The sequence below is a fragment of the Rhinopithecus roxellana genome, chromosome 19, assembly GCF_007565055.1.
Source record: "Rhinopithecus roxellana isolate Shanxi Qingling chromosome 19, ASM756505v1, whole genome shotgun sequence".
Lineage (NCBI taxonomy): Eukaryota > Metazoa > Chordata > Mammalia > Primates > Cercopithecidae > Rhinopithecus > Rhinopithecus roxellana.
In genome coordinates this window covers 79,404,127-79,426,955 of record NC_044567.1, presented here as the reverse complement: position 1 = coordinate 79,426,955, position 22,829 = coordinate 79,404,127, and the positions used below count along the sequence as shown (strand labels likewise).

The 22,829-nt window shown below is 37.1% G+C and overlaps 1 protein-coding gene across 14 annotated transcripts in view; it reads left to right on the top strand.

Annotated features, from left to right (window-relative positions):
• Positions 1-22,829, top strand: part of CEP112 (centrosomal protein 112) — a 569,199-nt gene that overhangs the window by 41,011 nt on the left and 505,359 nt on the right. For 13 of the 14 annotated variants that reach the window (XM_010379988.2, XM_030923682.1, XM_010379989.2 and 10 more), the window contains exons 5-6: positions 18,662-18,755; positions 21,589-21,666. In XM_010379988.2, coding sequence (XP_010378290.1) covers positions 18,662-18,755; positions 21,589-21,666 — 172 coding nt within the window. The remainder of the gene's footprint in view (positions 1-18,661; positions 18,756-21,588; positions 21,667-22,829) is intronic. The other variant, XM_030923675.1, reaches the window with a different exon arrangement.

Genomic DNA, 22,829 nt, shown 5'->3' with positions numbered 1-22,829 from the left:
ATACTGATTATAAATGTGTATTCAGCAAACAAAAGAGCTTCAAAAATACATGAAGCAAAAACTAATAGTACCAAAGGGAAAAACAGACAAATGCATAAACATTATTGCATTTATTATTCCTTTTCTTGGGAATTAATGGAGCAAGTTAACCAAAAAATCAGAAAGGATGTAGAAGATTTGAGAAATACTCTCAACTACCACAGCCTAATTGACATTTATAAAATACCCCATCCAGGCCGGGCGCGGTGGCTCAAGCCTGTAATCCCAGCACTTTGGGAGGCCGAGACGGGCGTATCACGAGGTCAGGAGATCGAGACCATCTTGGCTAACACGGTGAAACCCCGTCTCTACTAAAAAATACAAAAAACTAGCCGGGCGAGATGGCGGGCGCCTGTAGTCCCAGCTACTCGGGAGGCTGAGGCAGGAGAATGGCGTAAACCCAGGAGGCGGAGCTTGCAGTGAGCCGAGATCACGTCACTGCACTCCAGCCTGGGTGACACAGTGAGACTCCATCTCTAAAAAAAAAAAAAAAAAAAAAAAAAAAACAGGCCAGGCGAGGTAGCTCATGCCCGTAATCCCAGCACTTTGGGAGGCCGAGGTGGGCAGATCACGAGGTCAGGAGATCAAGATCATCCTGGCTAACCCAGTGAAACCTCGTTTCTACTAAAAAAAATTAGCTGGGCGTGGTAGCGCGCGCCTGTAGTCCCAGCTACTTGGGAGGCTGAGGCAGGAGAATTACTTGAACTTGGGAGACGGAGGTTGCAGTGAGCCAAGATCGTGCCGCTGCACTCCAGCCTGGGTGACAAATCAACAACCTAAATTTACACCTTAAGGAACTAGAAAAAGAAGAACAAACTAAACCTAAAGCTAACAGAAGGAAGGAGATAATAAAATATGAAACAGAAAAATAGTAGAGAAAATGAAACTAAGAGTTGGCTTTTTGAAAAAATCAGCAATCTGAACAAAACTTTAATTACGTGGGATAAGAAAAAAAGAAAGAAGACTCAACTAAAATCAGAGAGAAATTTAACACAAAGAAAAAGGGTTGTAAGAGAGGACTGTGAGCAACCATATGTCAATAAATTTGATAACCTAGATGAAATGGACAAATTTCTCACAACACACGACTTACCAAGACTAAATTATGAAGAACAGAATATCTGAACAGACCTTTAGTAAGCAGATTGAATCAATAATCAAAAACTTCTCAACAAACAAAAACTCAGGACGAGGTGGCTTCATTGGTGAATTTACCAAACATTTAAAGAAGAATTAATGCCAATCCTTCTTTAGACTTTTCAGAAACATTAAAGAGGAAACACTTATACATTTATCACGTGAGGCCAGTTGGTACTAAAAGTAGACAAAGATGGTACAAGGAAAGAAAACTATAGGCCAATATCCTGACAAATATTTGCTGCAAAGGCCTCAGGAAAATACTTGCAAACTGAATTCAACAGCACGTTAAAGGTTTACACATCATGACCAAATGGGATTTATTCGTAACATGCAAGAATGGTTCCACATGTGAAAATCAGTAAATGTGATACAGTACATTAGCATTAACAGAATGAAGGGAGGAAACCCTCACACAGTCATCTTAGTTGATGTAGAAAAATCTTTTGACAAAGTTTAACTCCCTTTTTTGATAAGAAGAAACTTAAATTGGTAAGAGAAGGAAATTACCTCAGCAAAATAAACACCATATATGTAAAGCCTGTAGCCATATTATACTTATAGTGAAAGACTGAAAGCTTTTCCTGTAAGATCAGGAACAAAGCAAGGATGCTCTCTTTTGTCTTGTGTATTCAACATAGTATTGGAGGTCCCAGCCAGGCAATTTGCAAGAAAAAGAAAAAAAGTCATCCAAAGTGAAATGGAAGAAGGAACATTATCTTTGTTCACAGACATGATCTTGTATGTAGAAAACCCGAAGGATTTCACAAAAGCTGTTAGAACTAATAAATGGATTTAGCTTAGTTGCAGGATACAAAATCAGTGCTAAAAAGTAATTACATTTTTATATGCTAACAATGAACAATATGAAAAGCAAATTAAAAGCATGATCTCATTTACAATAGCATCAAAAAGAATAAATTACTTAGGAATAAGCCTAAGGAGGTGAAGGACTTGTACACTGAGAACTACAAAACCTTGATGAAAGAATCTAAAAAGACACCAATGAATGAAAAACATCCTGTATTCATGGATTAGAAGACTTTAAATATTATTAGGCTGTTAATACTACCCAAGATGACCTGCTGATGCAATGCAATTCCTGTCAAAATTCCAACAGTGTGTTTTTTTTCAGAAATAGAAAAATGCATCTCATATGGTTTGGCTGTATCCCCACTGAAATCTTGTCTTGAATTATAGCTCCCATAATTCCCACATGTTGTGGGAGGGCCTCAGTGGGAGATAATTGAATCATGGCTGTTTCCTCCATACTGTTCTTGTGGTAGTGAATAAGTCTCACGAGATCTGATGGCTTTATAAGGGGAAACCCTTTCTCTTGATTCTCGTTTTCTCTTGCTGCTGCCATGTAAGAAGTGCCTTTTGCCTTCTGCCATGATTGTGAGGCCTCCCCAGCCATGTGGAACTGTGAGCCCATAAAACCTATTTTTCTCCCCAGTCTGGGTATGTCTCTATCAGCGTGTGAAAATGGACTAATACAGTATCCTAAAGTTCATGTGGAATCACTTGGGACATTGAGTAGCTAAAACAAATTGAGAAAAAACAAAGTTGGAGATCTCACACTTCCTGATTTGGAAACTTGCTGCAGAGCCACTGTTATCAAAACAATGTGGTACTGGCATAAAGACAAATATATATACCAGTGGAATACAATAGAGAGCCCAGAAATAAACCTTGACATATATGGTCACATAATTTTTGATAAGGGTGCTGTGACCATTCAGTGGGGAAAGCACAGTCATTTCCACAAATGGTGTTGGGAAAAATAGATATCCAAATGCAATAGAATTAAGTTAGACTCTCACTTTACATCATATATAAATTAACTAAAAATGGATCAAAGACCTAAACATAAGAGCTATGATAGGGAAACATAGGGAAGACATAGGGAAAAGCATTATGACATTGGTCTTGGCAGTGAGTTCTTTTTTGGATGTGACACAAAAAATACAGGCAAATAAAGAAAAAATAGATACATTGAACTACATCAAAATTGAAAATCATGTATATCAAAATTAGAAACTATGTACATCAAAGGACATAATCAACTGAGTGAAAAAGCAGTCAATGGAATGGAAGAATATATTTGCAAAGCATATATTTGAAAAGGGGTTAATATCCAGAATATATAAAGGACTCATCTCAACAACAATAAAAAATTAGTTTAAAAGATGGGCAAAGGACTTAAATAGACTTATCTCCAAAGATGATATAAAAATGGCCAATAAGCACATGAAAAGTTGCTCAACATCACTAACCATTAAGGAAATAAAAATCAAAACTATGATGAGATGTTACCTTACATCCATCAGGATGGCTACTATGGGAAAAAAAAGTGTTGATGAGAATGTGGAGAAATTGGAACCTGGTGCACTGTTGGTAAGAATGTAAAATGGTGCAGCTGCTGTTGGAAATGACATAGTAGTTCCTCAAACAATTCAAAATAGAATTATATTATCCAGCATTCCCACTTCTGAAAATTCTTTTTACATCCAAAAGAATTGAAAGCAGGGTCTTGAAGAGATATTTGCATATTCATAGCAGCATTATTGGCAACAGTCAGGAGATAGAAGTAACGTAAATGTCTATCTACAGATGAATGGATAAGCAAAATGTGGTACATTTAGAATGAATAATATTCAGCCCTAAAAAGGAAGAAAGTCTTGTCACATGGGACAACATGGATAAATCTTGAAGACATTATGCTAAGTGAATAAACCAGTCACAAAAAGACAAATACTCTTCAACTTATATGAGGTCTCTAAAGTAGTCAAATTCATAGAAACAAAGTAGAATGGTAGTTACAGGGGCAGTGGGAAACAGAATAGGGAGTTATTGTTTAATGACTATAGAGTGTCAGTTTTTCAGGTTGAAATCTGGAGAGAGATGATGGAGATTATTGCACAACAATGTGAATACACTTAATACTGCTGAACTGTATGCTTAAAAATGATAAAGATTGTAAATTTTGTATTGTATGTATTTTACCACAATTGATAATAAAAAATCAAAAAAAGAGAAGATATAATATCGGGAATGAGAGCAGGGACTTGACACGGATCCTACAGATGTTAAGAAGATAAGAGAATGTTATAAACCACTTTATACCAGCGACATTGTTGATAAAATAGACACATAAACTAAATACTGACTCAAGAAATGGGAAATCTGGATAGCTCTATATATACCAAATAAACTGAATTTGTAATTAGCTACCTCACAAATCTCTAAGCCCAGATGGTATCACTGGTGAATTCTTTAAGGCTTTTATGGAAGAAATTTTATCAATCTTTCCTGAGTTTTTTCCTATGTGAAATAGAGAAGGAGTGAATGCTTCCCAAGTCATTTTGTTAGGTCAGTATTACTCTGCTTCCAAAAGAAGACAAAGACCTTACAAGAACAGAAACCTACCTAGCAGCATTCCCTTATTAACATAGATGTAAAAATTCTTAATTATCAAATCGGATCTGTTAATATATGGAAAGGATACTATATTTTGAATAATTTGAGATTAACATTTGAAAATTTATGTATTTCATCATAGTTTTAGAAATATAAGGTAATCATCTCACTAGATACAGAAAAAGCATATAACAAGATGCAACATTCATCATGATAAAAACTCTCAGCAAATTAGGAATGGAAGGGAACTTCCTCAGCCTGATTCATTATCCATGAGAAATAAAAGCAATTATAGAAAAGAAAAGAAAGTTAGGGGACTTCACTTTCTTGATTTTTAGGCTTAAAATCAAGCTGCAGTAGTGAAGACAGTAGTATTGGTGAAAGGATAGATAGATTTATAGAATAGAATGGAAATTCCAGAAGTGAGCCCTTATATACATGGTCATTTGATTTTCCACAAAGATGTCAGTGAGGGAAGGAAGGTCTTTTCATCAAATTATGCTGTAATGACTGAATATCCACTGGGGAAAAACTGAAATGAGTTATAGGCCTAACTGAAAATGCCGAAAGTATAGAGTTTCTAGAAGAAAACAGAAAATCTCTGTGATGTTGGAACAGGCAAAGATTTCTAAAATAAGATATAAAAAAACACAAAACAATGAAGAAAAAATTTACCAACTGAACTATCAAAACTTTTTTTTTTTTTAAAGGCACCATTTGGAAAATTACCTGGCAGGGTACAGAGTGGGAGAAAAATTTCCATCATGTATATCTGATAAAGGACTTGTGGCTAGGATATGTAAAGGATTCTTACAACTTAAGGGAGCACACAATCTAATTAATGTGCAAAAGAGTTGACAGACACTTCACAAGAGAAAATATGTAAATGGCTAGTATACATATATGAGAAGATGACCAACAGCATTCTTTATCAGGGAGATGCAAATTATAAAGCACAACGTGATACCACTGCATACCCATTAGAATGGCTAAAATTATAAAGACTGAGAAAACCAAATATGGTGGTGAGGTGATGAAGCTGAAAGTCTCATACACTGCTGATGGGAGTATGATACTGTACAACTACTCTGGAAGACAGTTTGGCTATTTCTTATAAATTTGAAGCTAACTTACCATATGACCCAGCAATTCTATTCCCAGATACTTGGTCAAGAGAAATGAAAACATATGTCCACATAATACTTGAATGTTCCTAGCAGCTTTATTCATAATAACCCAAATGGGTAAACAATCTAAATGTCCATCAACACATGAATAGCAAAGCAAATTATGGTTTATGTATATAATGGAATACTACAAAGCAATAATGAACTTTTTTATTTTTATTTTTTGAGATGGAGTCTTGCTCTGTTGCTCACACTGTAGTGCAGTGGTGTGATCTCAGCTTATTGCAACCTCCACCTCCTGGGTTCAAGCAATTCTCCTGACTCAGCCTCTGGAGTAGCTGAGACTACAAGTGTGCAGCACCATGACCAGCTAAATTTCGTATTTTTAGTAGAGATGGGGTTTCATCACGTTGTCCAGGCTGGTCCTGAACTCTTGACCTCAGGTGATCCGCCTGCCTCGGCCTCCCAAAGTGCTAGGATTACAGGTATGAGCCACCGCACCCAGCCAGTAATGAACTTTTGATACATGCAACAACATGGAGAAATCTCAGAAATATTCTTGGCCAGGCCAAGCCAGACATAAACATGTACATACTGTTGAACTTCATACATATGAGACTCTAGAAAATACTGCGTGTCTGAAATTGTAGGAAAAGGTAAGTTGACTCTTTTTTTTTTTTTTTTTTTTTTTTTTGAGACGGAGTCTCGCTCTGTCACCCAGGCTGGAGTGCTGTGGCCGGATCTCAGCTCACTGCAAGCTCCGCCCCCCGGGTTTACGCCATTCTCCTGCCTCAGCCTCCGGAGTAGCTGGGACTACAGGCGCCCGCCACCTCGCCCGGCTCGTTTTTTTGTAGTTTTTAGTAGAGACGGGGTTTCACCGTGTTAGCCAGGATGGTCTCGATCTCCTGACCTCGTGATCCGCCCGTCTCGGCCTCCCAAAGTGCTGGGATTACAGGCTTGAGCCACCGCGCCCGGCTGGTAAGTTGACTCTTAACCTCTCAGGCTCAAAAGAATTTTTGGATGTGATGGAAATAATACATATATTTATTGTGGCAGTTACACAGGTGTATATTTTTGTCAAAACTCATCAAACTCTGCATTTTACAAGGATATGGTTTTATTGTATGCAAGCTATATCTCAATAAACAATAAAAATCAGGTACAGGTGTGGCGGAGTCTTCCATGGTGTGGCTTCTTTCAGCCTGAACCTGTGAACTAAAGGAAGACATTATTCTTTCCCACACATTCACCTACACAGCCAACAATGGTGAAAGAGGGACCGGAGAACTGCAGTAAACTTTCCCATTCAAAGAGCAGAGAAATGGGAGGCAGATTGCAATGATAGTTTATAGCAGTTCTGAAATCTAGCCAGACATTTGTTGCCTGTTTCATGATAGGTCTTAGTGCTGCTTCCTGGGAGTGGTTCTTCATGGCTGTTTGCTCTGTCTTTCACGATCTTGGCTCTTCCCTTTGAGCTATCTTTCTGTTACCATAAGAAATAATTTGCTTTCACCTGAATAGTTTTTTCAGCCTGCTTTCTGTTTGTATGAATTTGGGGAACCAAATGCATATTTTCATTTTGAACTCTTTCAAATGAAGCTATAATTCCTTTAAAAATTTTGCAGCTGTATATCAAATTATAATCCATTCCATTAGACAAATACCATATTCACAAATTTCTTTGAGACAGGCTTCTTCTGTTTTGGTCCAAGAATCAGGATGCTGTGGTACAATACCCTTATGATTCTTAGAATTCCTCTTATCTGTCAGAGAGCTTCTAAGAGGTACAACATGGAAATGTTTAGAAGCCTTTTTGTTTTGCCTTTTATAGGCATTGCCCAAATCTTTCTTTTTTTTTTTTTTTTAGTAGAGACGGGGTTTCACCGTGTTAGCCAGGATGGTCTCGATCTCCTGACCTCGTGATCCGCCCGCCTCAGCCTCCCAAAGTGCTGGGATTACAGGCTTGAGCCACCGCGCCCGGCCAGCCCAAATCTTTCTGAGGTCTTAACCAAGTGTTTAAAGATGTGTCCTGGAAATTTTGATCCCGAGTCCATATTTTACTGGCAAAACCTTGGATTTAACCTTTTCCCTCGGATTGTTTCTTCCTTCAGAGCCTTTTGCTAGTGGAAGAAGCTGAGAATGAAAAATAATTTGCTTTTACCATCTTATATGTCCCATGTTGGACATACGAATGTGTCTCTGAACCCTGCTTGAAATCTGAGCCTGTCTTCTCTATTTTATTTCTCTTGATTTCTTCTGTTTCATACACAGCTAAAATAATCCATTTGGCAACAAAAATCAAATGAAATGCCTAGGAATAAATGTAACCAAAGGTGTAAAAGATCTATACACTGAAAAGTATGAAACATCAGTGAAAGAAACTGAAGGCACAGATAAATGGAAAGATACCCTGTGCTCATGGATTGGAAGAATTAATATTGTTAAAATGTCCATACACAAAGCAGTCTACAAATTCAATGCAATCCCTATCAAAACTCCAGTGGGTTTTTTCACAGCAAAAAAAAAAAAAAAAAAAAAAAAAAAAAAAAATCCTAAAATTCATATGGAATCACAAAAGACCCCAAATAGCCAAAGCAATCTTGAGCAAGAAGAACAAAGCTGGAGAAATGATACTTCCTGATTTCAAAATATATTACAAATCTATAGTAATTGAAACAGTATGATACTGGCATAAATACAGACATATAGACCAATGGAACAAAATAAAGAGCCCAGAAATAAACCCACGCATTTACAGTCAACTGATCTTTGACAAAGGTGCCAAGAACACACAATGATTATAATCACTTCAATAAGTGGTGTTAGGAAAACCAGAAGTCCACACACAGAAAAAGAAAATTTGGCCCTTATCTTGCACCATACACACAAATCAATTAGAAATGGATTAAAGACTTAAACATAAGATCTGAAACTGTAAACGACTAGAAAAAAACATAGGGGGAAAGCTTCTTGACATTGGTTTAGGCAGTAATTTCTTAGATATGACCCCAAAACACAGGCAACTAAAGCAAAGATAGATAAATGGGATTTTATCAATCTAACAATCTCCTGCACAGCAAACAATCAACAGAGTGAAGAGACAAGCTACAGAATCAGATAAAATATTTGCAAGCCACATATGTGATAATAGGTTAATAATCAATCTATGTAAAATACTCAATTCAATTGCCCCAAAACAACCCAAGTTTAAAATGGGCAAAGAACTTGAATACATGTTTCTCCAAAGTGGACATACAAATATATAAAATGCTCAACATCAGAAATCATCAGCAAAATGCAAATCAAAACCACATATTGCCTCATACCTGTTAGAATGACTATTATCAAAAAGAGAAAAGATATCAAGAGTTGTCCAGGATTTGGAGAAAAGGGAATCTCTGTCCACTGTTGGTAGGAGCATAAATTGATATAGCCATTATGGAAAACAGTATGGAAGTTCCTCAAAAAATCAAAAATAGAACTACCTTATGATCCAGCAAATCCCTCTTCTGGGTATAAAGCTAAAGAAAATGAAATCAGAAGGCCGGGCGCGGTGGCTCAAGCCTGTAATCCCAGCACTTTGGGAGGCCGAGACGGGCGGATCACGAGGTCAGGAGATCGAGACCATCCTGGCTAACACGGTGAAACCCCGTCTCTACTAAAAAATACAGAAAACTAGCCAGGCGAGGTGGCGGGCGCCTGTAGTCCCAGCTACTCGGGAGGCTGAGGCAGGAGAATGGCATGAACCCGGGAGGCGGAGCTTGCAGTGAGCTGAGATCCGGCCACTGCACTCCAGCCTGGGCGACAGAGCGAAACTCCATCTCAAAAAAAAAAAAAAAAAAAGGAAAAGAAAATGAAATCAGGATATCAGAAAGCTGTCTGTACTCCCGTGTTCACTGCAGCATTATTCACAATAGTGAAGATGTGGAAACAACCTATATGTTCATCTACAAATGAAGGGATTAACAAAATATGGTATATAGATATAATAGAATATTATTCAACATTAATGAAAGGAAATGCTATCATATGTGACAAGATAGATGAAGCTGGAGGACTTTTACTGAGTTAAATAGCCAATCACAGTAGGATAAATACTATATAGTAGTCAAACCCCTAGAAGAGGAGAGGAGAATGGTAGCTGCCAGGGGCTTACAGAAGGGGAAAATGGGGAGTTGCTGTTCAATGCATATAAAATTTCAGGTACAGAAGATGAAAATGTTTGAGAGATCTGCTGCACAACACTGTGATTATAGCTACAATACTGTGGTATACACTTAAAATCTCAAGTAGATCTTATGTTGTGTATTTTTACTACAATAAATAAAAGAAAAAACTATTTTAGAAAGTGAAGCTTCTAAACGTTTATTTAATTTTTGTTTTCAATGTGATTCAGGTAGACGTTTCATATGCGAAACGGGGATGAACAGTCTGATCATAAAAATGTGCTTACAATTGAAAAACATGATTACTAAATCTGAAAATCACAACGGAAACAGGAAACGGCAGATTAAATATTGTAGAAAATCAAATCAGTGAATTAGAAAACCAGCTCAAAAAATTCTCTGAGAAAACAAAGGAAAACATAAAAAGATGGCTATAACCAATGAAAGTGTAAGAGATGAAGAATATAGATTCAAAATCCCCAATACAGAGATAATACGAATTCCAAGAGGAAACACACAGAAACTGGAGAAGCAGTAAAGAAATAATACTCAAAATGCCCATCAAGATTGTATAGAAAAGAGCCTTCAAGAATGAACTTAGGGCTGGCCACAGTGGCTCATGCCTGTAATCCCATCATTTTTGGGAAGCTGAGGTAGGCAGATCACTTGATGTCAGGAGTTTGGGACCAGCCTGACCAACATGTTAAAACCCCAACTCTACTAAAAATACAAAAAAAAAAAAAAAATTAGGTGTGGTTTCGCGTGCGTGTAAGCCCAGCCACTCGGGAGGCAGGAGAATCGCTTGAACCCAGGAGGCAGAGGTTGCAGTGAGCCGAGATCGTACCATTGCACCCCAGCCTGGGCAACAAGAGCAAAAACAACAGTAAATAGGATTGCTCTCTTGATTTCTTTTTGGATAATTCATTGTTAGTGTATAGAAGTGCTACTGATTTTTGTATGTTGATTTTGTATCCTGAAATTTTACTGAATTCATTTATTAGTTTAAATAGTTTTTTAATGCAGTCTTTAGGGTTTTCTGCATATATGATTATGTCATCTGCAAATAGAAACCATTTTCCTTTTTACTTTCTAATTTGGATGCTTTTTTCTTGCCTGACTACTCTGGCTAGGACTTCTGTACTGTTTAATAGGTGGTGAGAGTGCACCTTCTTGCCTTTTTCTTGATCTTAGAGGAAAAGCTTTTTTAGCTTTTCGCTGTCTGAGTATTATGCTAGGTATGGGCTTTGTCGTATATGCATTTTGTTATTTTGATGTACATTCCTTCTGTACTTAATTTATTGCGTTTTTATCATAAAAGAATGTTGAAATTTGTCATACTCTTTCTGCATTGATCCAAATGATCGTATAATCTCTGTTCTTCATTCTGTTAATGTGGGGTGTCACATTTATTGTTTAGCATATATTGTACCATCCTGGCATCTTAGGGATAAATCCAACTTGATTATGGTGTATGATTCTTTTAATGTGCCATGGAATTCAGTTTGCTAGTATTTTGTTGAGGATTTTTGCATCTATGTTCTTCAGGTATATTGGCTTGTAATTTTCCTTTATTGTAGTGTCTTTGTCTGGTTTTGGTATCAGGGTAATGCTGGCTTTGTACAATGAGTTTGGGAGTATTCCCTCTTCTTCAGTGTTTTGAATGAGTTTGAGGAGGATTGGCATTACTTCTCAAATGTTTGGTGGAATTCACCAGTGAAGTCATCTGGTTCTGGGCTTTTCTTGGTTGGGAGATTTTTAATTACTGATTCAGTTTCCTTACTAATTATTGGTCTGTTCATATTTTCTGTTCTTCATGATTCAATCTTGGTAGGTTTTGCATTTCAAGTAATTTGTTCATCTCATCTGGGTTATCCAATACATTGGCATACTGTTGCTCATAGTACTTTCTTACAGTTCTTTTTAATACTTTTTTTTTTTTTTCTTGAGATAGGTTCTCGCTCTGTCACCCAGGCTGGAGCACAGTGGTACAATCACTGCTCACTGCAGCCTTGACTTCTTGGGCTGAACCAATCCTACCTTATCCTCCCAAGTAGCTGGGACCTCAGGTGTGTGCCACCACATCCAGCTAATTTTTTTTATTTTTTGTTTTTTGTAGAAATGAGGCTCACTATGTTGCTGAGGCTGGTCATGTACTCCTGGGCTCCAGCAATCCTCCTGCCTCAGCCTCCCAAAGTGTTGGGATTACAGGAATGAGCCACTGCACCCAGTCATTCTTTTTATTTCTGTTAGATTGAGTGTAATGTCTTATCTTTCATTTCTGATTTTAGTTGTTTAGTCTTCTCTCCTTTTTTCTTATTCTATGTAGCCAAAGGTTTTTCAACTTTGTTGATCATTTCAATTAATCAACTCTTAGTTTCATTTTCTGTATTGTTTTTCTATTTTCCTTTTTATTCCTGCCCTAATCCTTACTATTAATATTTACTTCAATCTGCTGGCTTTGAGTTAGTTTGTTCTTTTTTTAGTTCCTTAAGGTGTACATCTAGGTTGTTGATTTGAGTTGTTTTTCTTTTTTAATGTAAGCTTTTACAGTTGTAAATTTTCCTCTTAGCACTGCTTTCACTGAATCCTGCACATTTTGGTGTGTTGTGTTTTTGTTTTCATTTGTCTCAAGATATTTTCTAATTTCCTTTATTTTCATTTCTTATTTGACTCATTGGTTGATGAGAATTTGTTGTTTAATTTTCACACATTTGTGGACTTTAATACATCATTTTGTTAATTGCTTTCTGACTGTTACATAGTTCCTTTTGTTCCTTTCTTCCTTATGTTTCTTTGTGATTTGATGATTTTTGTTGTTGTAGCTTGCTTTGATTCCTTTTCTTTATATTTTGTGTACCTACTATGTTTAAAAAATTTATGTTACCATAAGGGGTACATAAATCATCTTATAGTGGTAACAACCTATTTTAAGCTGATAACTTCGATTGTATTAAAACATTCAATACTTTTTACTCACTCACACACTTTATGTTATTAATGTCCCAATTTTCACCTTTTAATATTCTGTATTCATTAACAAATTATTGTGTGATATGAAACCATCCAAATTGTCCCATAAAATGGATGTTTATTTTTTTTTTGAATAAACATAGAAATTAACCCTCCCAGTCTTAACACTCGAGAAAGTTAACGTTTGTCTTAATTGAGTTCCTTTCTCTGGAAACCAACCATCAGTTATCGCAGATAGTATCAAGGAACTGAAACTTACCAGATCACGGCATCTAGACAACGTTATGCCAGACCCCTCACCTATCATGATTGCCTAACCAGCCACCTGCTTCCTGTTGATGAACTCCTCTTCCTTACCACTGCCTAATTCCTGTTTTCCCACATGTACTTATATTTCTTCCCTGCTATATAAACTAATTTTAGTTGGGTGAGGAGATGGATTTGATACTGATCTCCCATCTCCTTGGCTGCAGTGCCCAAATAAAGCCCTCTTCCCTAGCAATACTCATTGTCTCATTGATTGGCTTTCTATGCAGTGAGCAATGGGACCTAGACTGGACCCCTGGTGTTTCGGTAACAGTTACAGTTATTTTTAAGACTTTCATCTTTTAATTTTTATATTAAAGTTTAAAATGATTTAGGAACCACTATTACATCAATAGAGTAATCTGTATTTTATATATAATTCTTTTATCAGTGAGTTTCATATTTTCTTGTGTTTTCACGCTACTAACTAGTGTCCTTTCATTTCAACTTGAAGAAGTCCCTTTAGAATTTCTTTGAAGTCAAGTGTAGTGGTGATGAACTCCTTCAACTTTTGTTTGTCTGGGACCATATCGCTCTTTCATTTTTAAAGGACAGACTTGCATGCTATATAATAATATCCTTGACTGGCAGTTTTTCTCTTTCAGTACTTTGAATATATCATCCCATTCTCTCCTGGCCTATGAAGTTTCTGTTGAAAAATCCTTTGCCAGTTTTATGAGTCTCCTTTGTATGCAATGAGTTGCTTTTCTCTCTTTGATTTCAAAATTCTTTCTTTCTCTTTGACATTTGACAATTTGATTATAATGTGTCCTGGTGTAGATCTCTTTACATTCAACCTACTTGGGATTCTTTGAGCTTCATAAATCTGGATGTCCATTTTTCTCCTCAGATTAGTTCTTCAAATAAGCTTACTGCTTTTCTCTCTCTTCTCTTTCTCTGACTTTAGTAATATGTAAATTGGCCTACTTGATAGTATCTCATAAGTTTCTTATGTTTTCTTCAGTCTTTTAAAAAATATTTTTGCTCTGTGGAATGTATAATTTCAAATGTCCTGTCTTTGAGTTTACTGATTCTTTCTTGTATTTGATCAAGGCTGCTGTTGAGCCCCTCTAGATAAGTTTTTAGTTCAAGTTATTGTATTCTTCAGCCCTCAGATTTTTCTCTTTAAAAATATTTTGTTTGTGAAAATACTCATTTTGTTTATGTATAATTTATCCTAAGCTTATTGAAATTTTGATTATGGTTATTTTTAATTCTTATCAGCTAATCCATTTACCTTCATTTTTTTAGGGTTGGTTTCTGGAGATTTATTTTGTTCCTTTCTTTGGGCCATTTTTATTTTCCTTGACCCTTTTATTAATGTGTATATATTTGAAAAATAGCCACTTCTCCCAGTCTTTATGGACTGGCTTTGTACAGGGGCAAACCTTCAAGAATTGGCCTGAGTAGAGATTCTGGGGTCCTCAGAAACTTTTTCTGTGGATATGTCTTCTCTGGACTTCTGTGTGTAAATTTCTAAGTAGTGGGATTGCTGGTTTCTGTTTTTAGGAGATCATAATCTCTTGTTCCTTCTTATTTTGTGTCTTGTACTATGGGCCTTCTAAAGCTAGTAGCACACTGGCTCAATCCTTTTTTGGTTATTACTTGCTCTTTTATTTTCAGCTGCCCCTCTGCACTCAGTTTATGCTGCATCCCACCAGTGCTTCAAGACAGATGAGACAGAAACAAGTTCCTTGGGCAGTCCCCCAAGAGTCTGAATGTTGGATATATGATTTAGTCTTCTCTTTCCCTCCCCAGGGAGAAGCTGTGGAGCATGAGCTTTTCTAATTGTGTTATGGTGAGCCAGGGGTAGGAGCTCTGGCCGTGAGTGCTTATTAGTCCAAACCACCACCTTTGTTCTCAGTGGTCCCCAGGCATTTAGAGTATACCAGTTCTGTGAGTACCTGCAGAATCCGGTCCCTTAGGCAGCCCCTTCCAAAAGCCAGAGTGTTGGACAGATGCTTCAACTTTTTCCTTCCCCAAGGAGAAGCTGGGATTGGGGGCTTCCACCTGCTAGTTCTGAGCTAGTGGAAGGGGCTATGGTCAGTTACTGCATACTAGTCCAAACTGGAGGCTTTGTTCTCAGCAGTTCCCAACATGGGACCCTTTCCTTTCAGAGCTAAGATTGAGGCAAGACAGCAACAAGTCCCTTAAGTAACCTTGCTTATGGCGCAGGAGGATTCCACAAATTTTCTTACTGGCTTCAGTGTGGTTGGTTTCATGCTTGCCTGGGGTACAGGAGCCTCTCATCTGGTCTCTGGATGTCTCACAACGGGAATTTTGGTCCATGTATTGTTGTTGAATTTATGTGTCCATTGAGAGAAGGAGAGTCTTGCTGACATCACCCCGTAAAGTAATTTTCTTTTACAGGAGGACATTTGATTGGTCTTCCTTTAGCCTTTATATCTTTATACGTATAATATCATTCCTTATTTCTTTATATGTACAGGGATAAGTTTATATTTTTCTAGTATTAAGAATCAGCGTTGATACTTAGAGAGTGTTTGTGAATTCCTGTTGAAATATTTTCTCATTAGGAAAAAGTGAAAGGGAAAATTTATATTTGCCTAGTTTTACGGCTTAAGAGTAGTAAAGGGCATGTCAGGGAATGTTACAAATGTATTGAATTTTTTCTTTCCATGTTGGTTTTGGCATCCTGAAATTAATTGAGGCACAGTACCCCTTTTCTGCTTGGCACAAGTACCATATTATGAGCTCACTGTGATCAGGTCCCCTGTATCAATTGTAGGCTGTCCTTATAAGCACCAGGACTTGCTATTCTGTGTGGCATGTGGCACCTGTTATTCGTAAAAACGCTTTTAGGGTTGAACTTTTCTCCTACTTTCTGTTTTGCTGTTCACCCCGACCACCAGCGCCATCACTGAATTTCAGCCTTTGTACTTACTTAGAGTTTAAGTTGTTTCCAGCTGGAGACAGTCTCATGGCAGAAAATGAAATTTCTGTACCTAATGTCCTGTTTTTCTTGTGCCAGCCAGATTTTAACAAATACTGACCTCCTTCAGTGGGCTCAAATGCCTTCACAAGAAGCTGGCTTCTGCAATGACGTCTCCATTACTTGGCCTTCATTGGAGCACGTATTAGGGGTAACATAATAAGTTTAGTTAATAATAATGGACATGTTTAATTGGAAGCAGGGCTATTCAATTTGTATTTGTAATGGGTTTGGAGGCCAAGAGAGCAATTTGGACTACAGATATAGATTTTGTAAGCAAAACTTCTTATTATTTGAAAAATTAATACATTGGATCATCCAGAGAAAGCTTGTAAAATGAAAATAAATTAGTTTAGACACAGAACTTTGGGATCATAGCGTGTATGGGTTGGGCAAAGAAAGCTAGTGAAGGTTACTGTGAAGGAGATCTCTGAATGATAGGATGAGAACCACGGAAAAATGGTTTTTGTTTGTTCATTTGTTTTTAGACAGGGTCTCACTCTGTCACCCAGCCTGTAGTGCAGTGGAACAATCACAGCTCACTGTAGCCTCAATCTCCTACTGGCCTCAAATGATCCTCCTACCTCAGCATCCCAAGTAGCTGGGACCACAGGCATGCACCACCAAGCCCGACTGACTACTTTTTTTCGCATATTGCCCAGGCTGGTGCCAAACTCCTGAGCTTAAGCAATAGGCCCACCTTGGCCTCCCAGAGTGCTGGGATTAGGTGTAAGCTACTGCATCTGGCCAGAAGAAGGGTTTTATGGAGCCATTGAATGCAGCATCTTTAAACTACTGTCTCTAATGTTGTAGTGAGATCACCTAAATTAAGGACAGGTTATGACTCAGTTGCTTGAGTGTCTAGGAGACTGTTGATGACCTTACTTGTAGCACTTTTGGGATGAATGCAAGTCATATTGTAGTTGATTGAAAATATGTGACAGGTTAGAGCATGGCCCCAATAACATTTTTGAAAATTTATCGTGAGGGTAAAGAGGTTGGTACAGAAGGACAGCTACAAGTGAATTAAGAGGGTGTGTTGTTTTATGTATGCAACCCTGTGCAATAAAGAGATAAATATTTCAGGCTCCTTTTTAAATTAGTATTTTTTATGAGAAGAATTTTAATATTTAAGCATTTTTCAATTTTTAAGTATAGATCTTTTTATGATTATTTAATCTATTCTTAAAGAAGAATAGGCCACTGCTTAGTATGACATATCAGGTTACCTCTCCTCATAGAGTTTTAAATGCTTATATCAGCTGATGCACCTTGACTGGTAAAATTATACTCAAAATATTAACTTTGCCCATTTTTCTCATTTGCTTTTAACTATTTGGATGTTTGTGATACTGAATAGGGGTAAAAAATAAACAGCTCTCTTTAAAACAGCCTTTTCAGCCATTTTACATTTACTTATTCACTAGTCTAAGGAATGTTACTCTATCAGCTTTAATTACAAAATACATTCATTTTAACATTGTCTTTTGAATTAGCATTCTGTCTTTTGGAAATACTTAGTGTAGGTCACAGTTTGTGAGGAAATCCTGATATGGTTTGTGGTTGAATGTTAGTGACTTTAATCTATTGTATAATGGTTATTTTCCATTTCATATATCTTGAAGCCGTTGTTCAGAGAATAGGTGTTCATAATTATGGAACTTTCATTGAAGTGGTTTGAATAAAATCATATAAGAGAGACTCCTGGCTAAAGGAGGCTATTTAAGAATGTATTTTATATGATATTTATATGAGAGAAGTCTTTCTGATGAAGTCCATTTAAACTCGTTTCCTACTTACCCTGCATTTCACATTTTACCTAAATTAACAGGGTGTGTTTTTAAATAGAAGACTTTGATATACGTGTGGTTTCTGACATGCTTTCAAATTAATTGAAACTTTACGTGAAGATTTTGTTATTTTATATATTGTAAGGCTTCATGTTGATGTGGAACATGAATCCAACCAAGTTTACTGACCCTGAAACAATGTTCTTCTGATAGAATATATGCTTCATTTTCTCTCTTTTTACACTTGGGAAAAGGGGAAAGGAGGAGAAAAGATTTAAATGCAGGTGATTTATTTTAGTCTGACTTAAAAACAGCATTTGCATAAGCAAGTCTGTGGCATTTATGTAACCTCTTATAATTTAAATGAAGTGAAATATGATACATAAAAAGGTTATTATTTGTATTTCTTTTTTTTTTTCATGTGGAACATCTTTTTTTGTGTCGTTGTTGTTGTTGTTGTTGTTGTTGTTGTTGTTTGAGATGGAGTCTCGCACTGTCTCCCAGGCTGGAGTGCAGTGGCACAATCTCAACTCACTGCAACCTGTGCCTCCCAGGCTCAAGCGATTCTCCTTGCCTCAGCTTCCCAAGTAGCTGGGATTACAAGTGCTCACCACCATGCCCAGCTATGGAACATCATTGTTAATACAAACTATCATCTCATTTCCAAGGGAAAAAAAAATGGTAATCCTAGATTCTAATACTCTGTGTCCTCTGAATTCTCCAAATTGTGATTTGATTATTTTGGTCTCTTAGCAGGGAACAGTACACTGGGAAGCTCCGAATGAGGTCACATTCTATGAGTCCAACTCACAGAGAAGATGGACAAAATATTACCCCAAAGATTTGTGTAAGATTAGATTTTACTTTTGTTTGGTTTTTGCTTGTTGCTTTAAAATAGCTGAACAAAGTTTTAATTTCACTTGTTGAAGTGCCAATGATTGGTTTCAAAACGGAATAAAGTTGGATGATTCTGGTGAACATCCTGATGTCAAAGAAAGTGGAGTGTTGGGTATATAGCGTAGTATCCCTTCTACTTCCTCAATGATTCTGAAGTGTTATATTCATCAGTCTGTTGTTTCTCCTGTGTAACAAAGAATAACATTTTCCCTTTGTTCAGAATATATATGGAAATGATTATATACCCGGTGATCATAAAATTAAGAAGAAATTGGTATTGTAGTGAAGTAGGGAACACTGCTTTTCTAATGAAGGTAAACTGTGTATATCTTGAAATAAGACTGTCTTGCATCTATTTATTCAACATAGATTTGGTTTGGACAAGGTGCTAATGAGCACTCCAGTTAGCTTTTTTTTTTTTGAGTTGGAGTCTCACTGTTGCCCAGGCTGGAGTGCAGTGGTGCAATCTTGGCTCACTGCAACCTCCGCCTTCCAGGTTCAAGCTATTCTCCTGCCTCAGCCTCCCAAGTAGCTGAGACTACAGACATGCGCCACCAAGCCTGGCTAATTTTTGTATATTTAGTAGAGACAGGGTTTCACCATGTTGGCCAGGGTGGTATTAAACTCCTGACCTCAAGTAATCCTTCTGCCTGCCTCAGTCTCCCAAAGTGTTGGGATTACAGGCCTGAGCCACTGCACCCGGCCCCAGTTAGCTTTGAAAAGAGAAACACTGTGCCTGCTTATTCCAGTCTTATTGCCTAACTCTGGCTGTCTTGAGCTACATGACTTTTCGTTACAAGAGAAAGCATGTATAACACATGACTGTTTTAGCACATGGCACTATAAACATAACTCATTGCATTGTATCCAATGATAATTTGGAATTAAAAAATATACAGGGCAGCACATTTTCAGTAGTGATAAACTACAATCATTATATTTACTCAGAATAAGCAAGGCAGGTACATTTTCTTTTTTTTTTTTTTTTTTTTTTTTTTTTGAGACGGAGTCTGGCTCTGTCGCCTGGGCTGGAGTACAGTGGCCGGATCTCAGCTCACTGCAAGCTCTGCCTCCTGGGTTCACGCCATTCTCCTGCCTCAGCCTCCCGAGTAGCTGGGACTACAGGCGCCCGCCACCTCACCTGGCTAGTTTTTTTTTGTATTTTTAGTAGACACAAGGTTCACTGTGTTAGCCAGGATGGTCTCGATCTCCTGACCTCGTGATCCACCCGTCTCGGCCTCTCAAAGTGCTGGGATTACAGGCTTGAGTCACTGCGCCCGGCCACATTTTCTTATTTAAGAAATTCTTGTTCATGAAAAAGCATACCAAAAGCAGAGGACCACTAGTAGAAGTGATAATGAATTTTAATATAGTTTTATAAATAATAATAATGCAATATTTTATTGAAAAGAAATGTAGAAACTCAGTAAAATATGAAGAACATTTTAGTGCATTTAAAAAAATTACTTCATATTAATTTAAATGACCATATATAGATATAGGTACATTTGTTAGCAATTAAGCTTTCTAAAAGCATGAGAATGCTGTATCAACAAATCTAATTTCAAATATTCTTTCTGGGCTGGAAACTAGCCATTCTCTTTCACAGACTTACCTTTCTAAGTTTTTAGGGTTTTCTGGTCATAGTCAATTTCTGGGCACAGTTCTTAGGTTGTCTCTAGTTCATTATAGTTTTAATCTGGGCTGATAAATTGTGATACAGAAATTATACAGGAGGGAAAAAAAGCATGGAATTGTTATGTTTTAAAAAGTAGAGAATCACCATAATTGTGTTTTTTTGTTTTTGTTCTTTTTTTTGAGATGGAGTCTCGCTCTGTCGCCTAGGCTGGAGTGCAGTGGCGTGATCTTGGCTCACTGCAAGCTCTGCCTCCTGGGTTCACGCCATTCTCCTGTCCCAGCCTCCCGAGTAGCTGGGACTATAGGCGCCCGCCACCATGTCTGGCTAATTTTTTGTGTTTTTAGTAGAGATGGGGTTTCACCGTGTTAGCCAGGATGGTCTCGATCTCCTGACCTTGTGATCTGCCTACCTCGGCTTCCCAAAGTCTTGGGACTACAGGCGTGAGCCACCACACCCGGCCATAATTGTGTTTTTATGATGTGAGTCCAAAGATTATTTATATTCAGTGTATGAGTGAGAATTAATTTAAGAACAAAGAGCTTCTTGGACATCAGCACAAAACTTCCTGTTAACTAATTTTTTTGAGAATAATTCATCTTTTCATGTCGCCCCTGCCCCCCACAACACACTTTAAAGCTACTGTGGTATACCACAATCAAAACTTTTTGTAAAAGAACTTAAAGAGAAGAGCCTGGGTTAATTTTTTAATTTTTTACTTTTGAAATCTAGTTATGGTGTGAATATATTATTAAGGCAGCTCATAGCCCTAAGCTGCTGTACTAGTCATTATTTAGAACTGAGAACCCTAGTTCAGTTGTAACCCAATCCTTTCCTCTGAGGGCAATACAGCATTACCAGACAAGCACACAAAACTTTCATGGCACTGAATGACATATATTTTGTCCTTTTTTTCTCTCTCCCTTCCCCCCTCTTTCTTTTCTTTTCCTCCTTCCCTTTCCCCGCTTTCCCTTCTTTCCTCCCTTCCTTTCTTCCTTCTTTCCTTCCTCCCTTCTTTCCTGTCCTTCCTCTTTATTTCCCCTTTTATCTCTTCTATCTTTTCCTCTTTTATCTCTTTCATCTTTTCCTCTTTTATTTCTTCCTTCTTTCCTCCCTCTCCTCTTCCTTTTTCCCTTTTGTATTTCAGGAAGTTTATTCGAAAAAATCTCCTGTTTCTTTGGATGATAGTGACATTGAAGCTCGCCTTAATAGTTGGAATCTTGGGGTAAAAAAAAGTATTTGCTTTATGTATCTATAGATGTGTCAAAGTCATATTGTATGTGGATAATATCTGAACTAATTTGATTTTATTCAGTGAATGTTGGATGTTAGACATTTGTTACTGTGTGGCCTTGAGAAGGGCTTAAGTATAGGAAATAAATAACATTCTGAACAAACATAAAATAGTCCCTGTCCCCAACAAGCTAACTTTCTTATGTGTGAAATAAGAGATATAAAATAGTTAAGTAACAATAATAATTTAAGATAGTATATGGTAGAATACCAAGATGAGTTATGTGAGTTGCCCAAAGTGGAGGGGAGGGAAGGGAGAACTTGAAGCAACACAGCCATTTGGGTTAAAAACACTCAAGGGGACCCCATGGATGAGCAGCTGTTATGGACAGCAGTTTATAGAGGCTGTGGGTCAAGAAAGTATTTGGAGAGGTAGAGAGGTGGGAATTGGTGGCAGAAATAGGCACTAAGAGCGACGTGGTGGGGTAAGTGAACTGTCGTGATTGGTTGTTTAGAATTTATGTATGGAATCTGTGAGCACTGTGTCAGGCTGCATTACATTGGAGCTTTGAATGCTAAATTGAGAAGTTTAGCTTTTAAATTTTAGGCAATATTGAGCCCTGGCTTTTTTTTTCTCATTTCACTTTACATATATGCTAACTGTTTAAATGCTTTTAGGAAACAACAAAAAGTGCTTAAAATGATTTTAGAATATGTTTTATTACAAAAATAATTTGTAGTTTGAAAAATATAGAAAAATCAGAGGAATAAAAATCAACAGAGACCTGTGTTAACATTTTGTTATATAACATATCTTTTCCTCCCTTTTTTTCTGTGTGTTTTTATAAGATTCAATAAAATTTATTATAAATACTATCTTATATGCAATTTAACATTTTACATGAGTTTGTAAGAACTCTATATAAAGACTGTGAATGGTAGCATTTATTTTTCTTTTGGATGGATATTCCATAAGCTTTTTAAGTGTTCTGCTATTTTTGGACATCTGAGTTGCTCCCAGTTTGTTTAACACAAGTAATTTTGCAGTAAAATTCCTTGTAAGAATCTTTTTATACGTATTTAGTTACTTTCTTAGCTTACATTACATCTTTGGTACATCTTTTGGTACAAGCTTTGTACCAATTTCAACCAGCA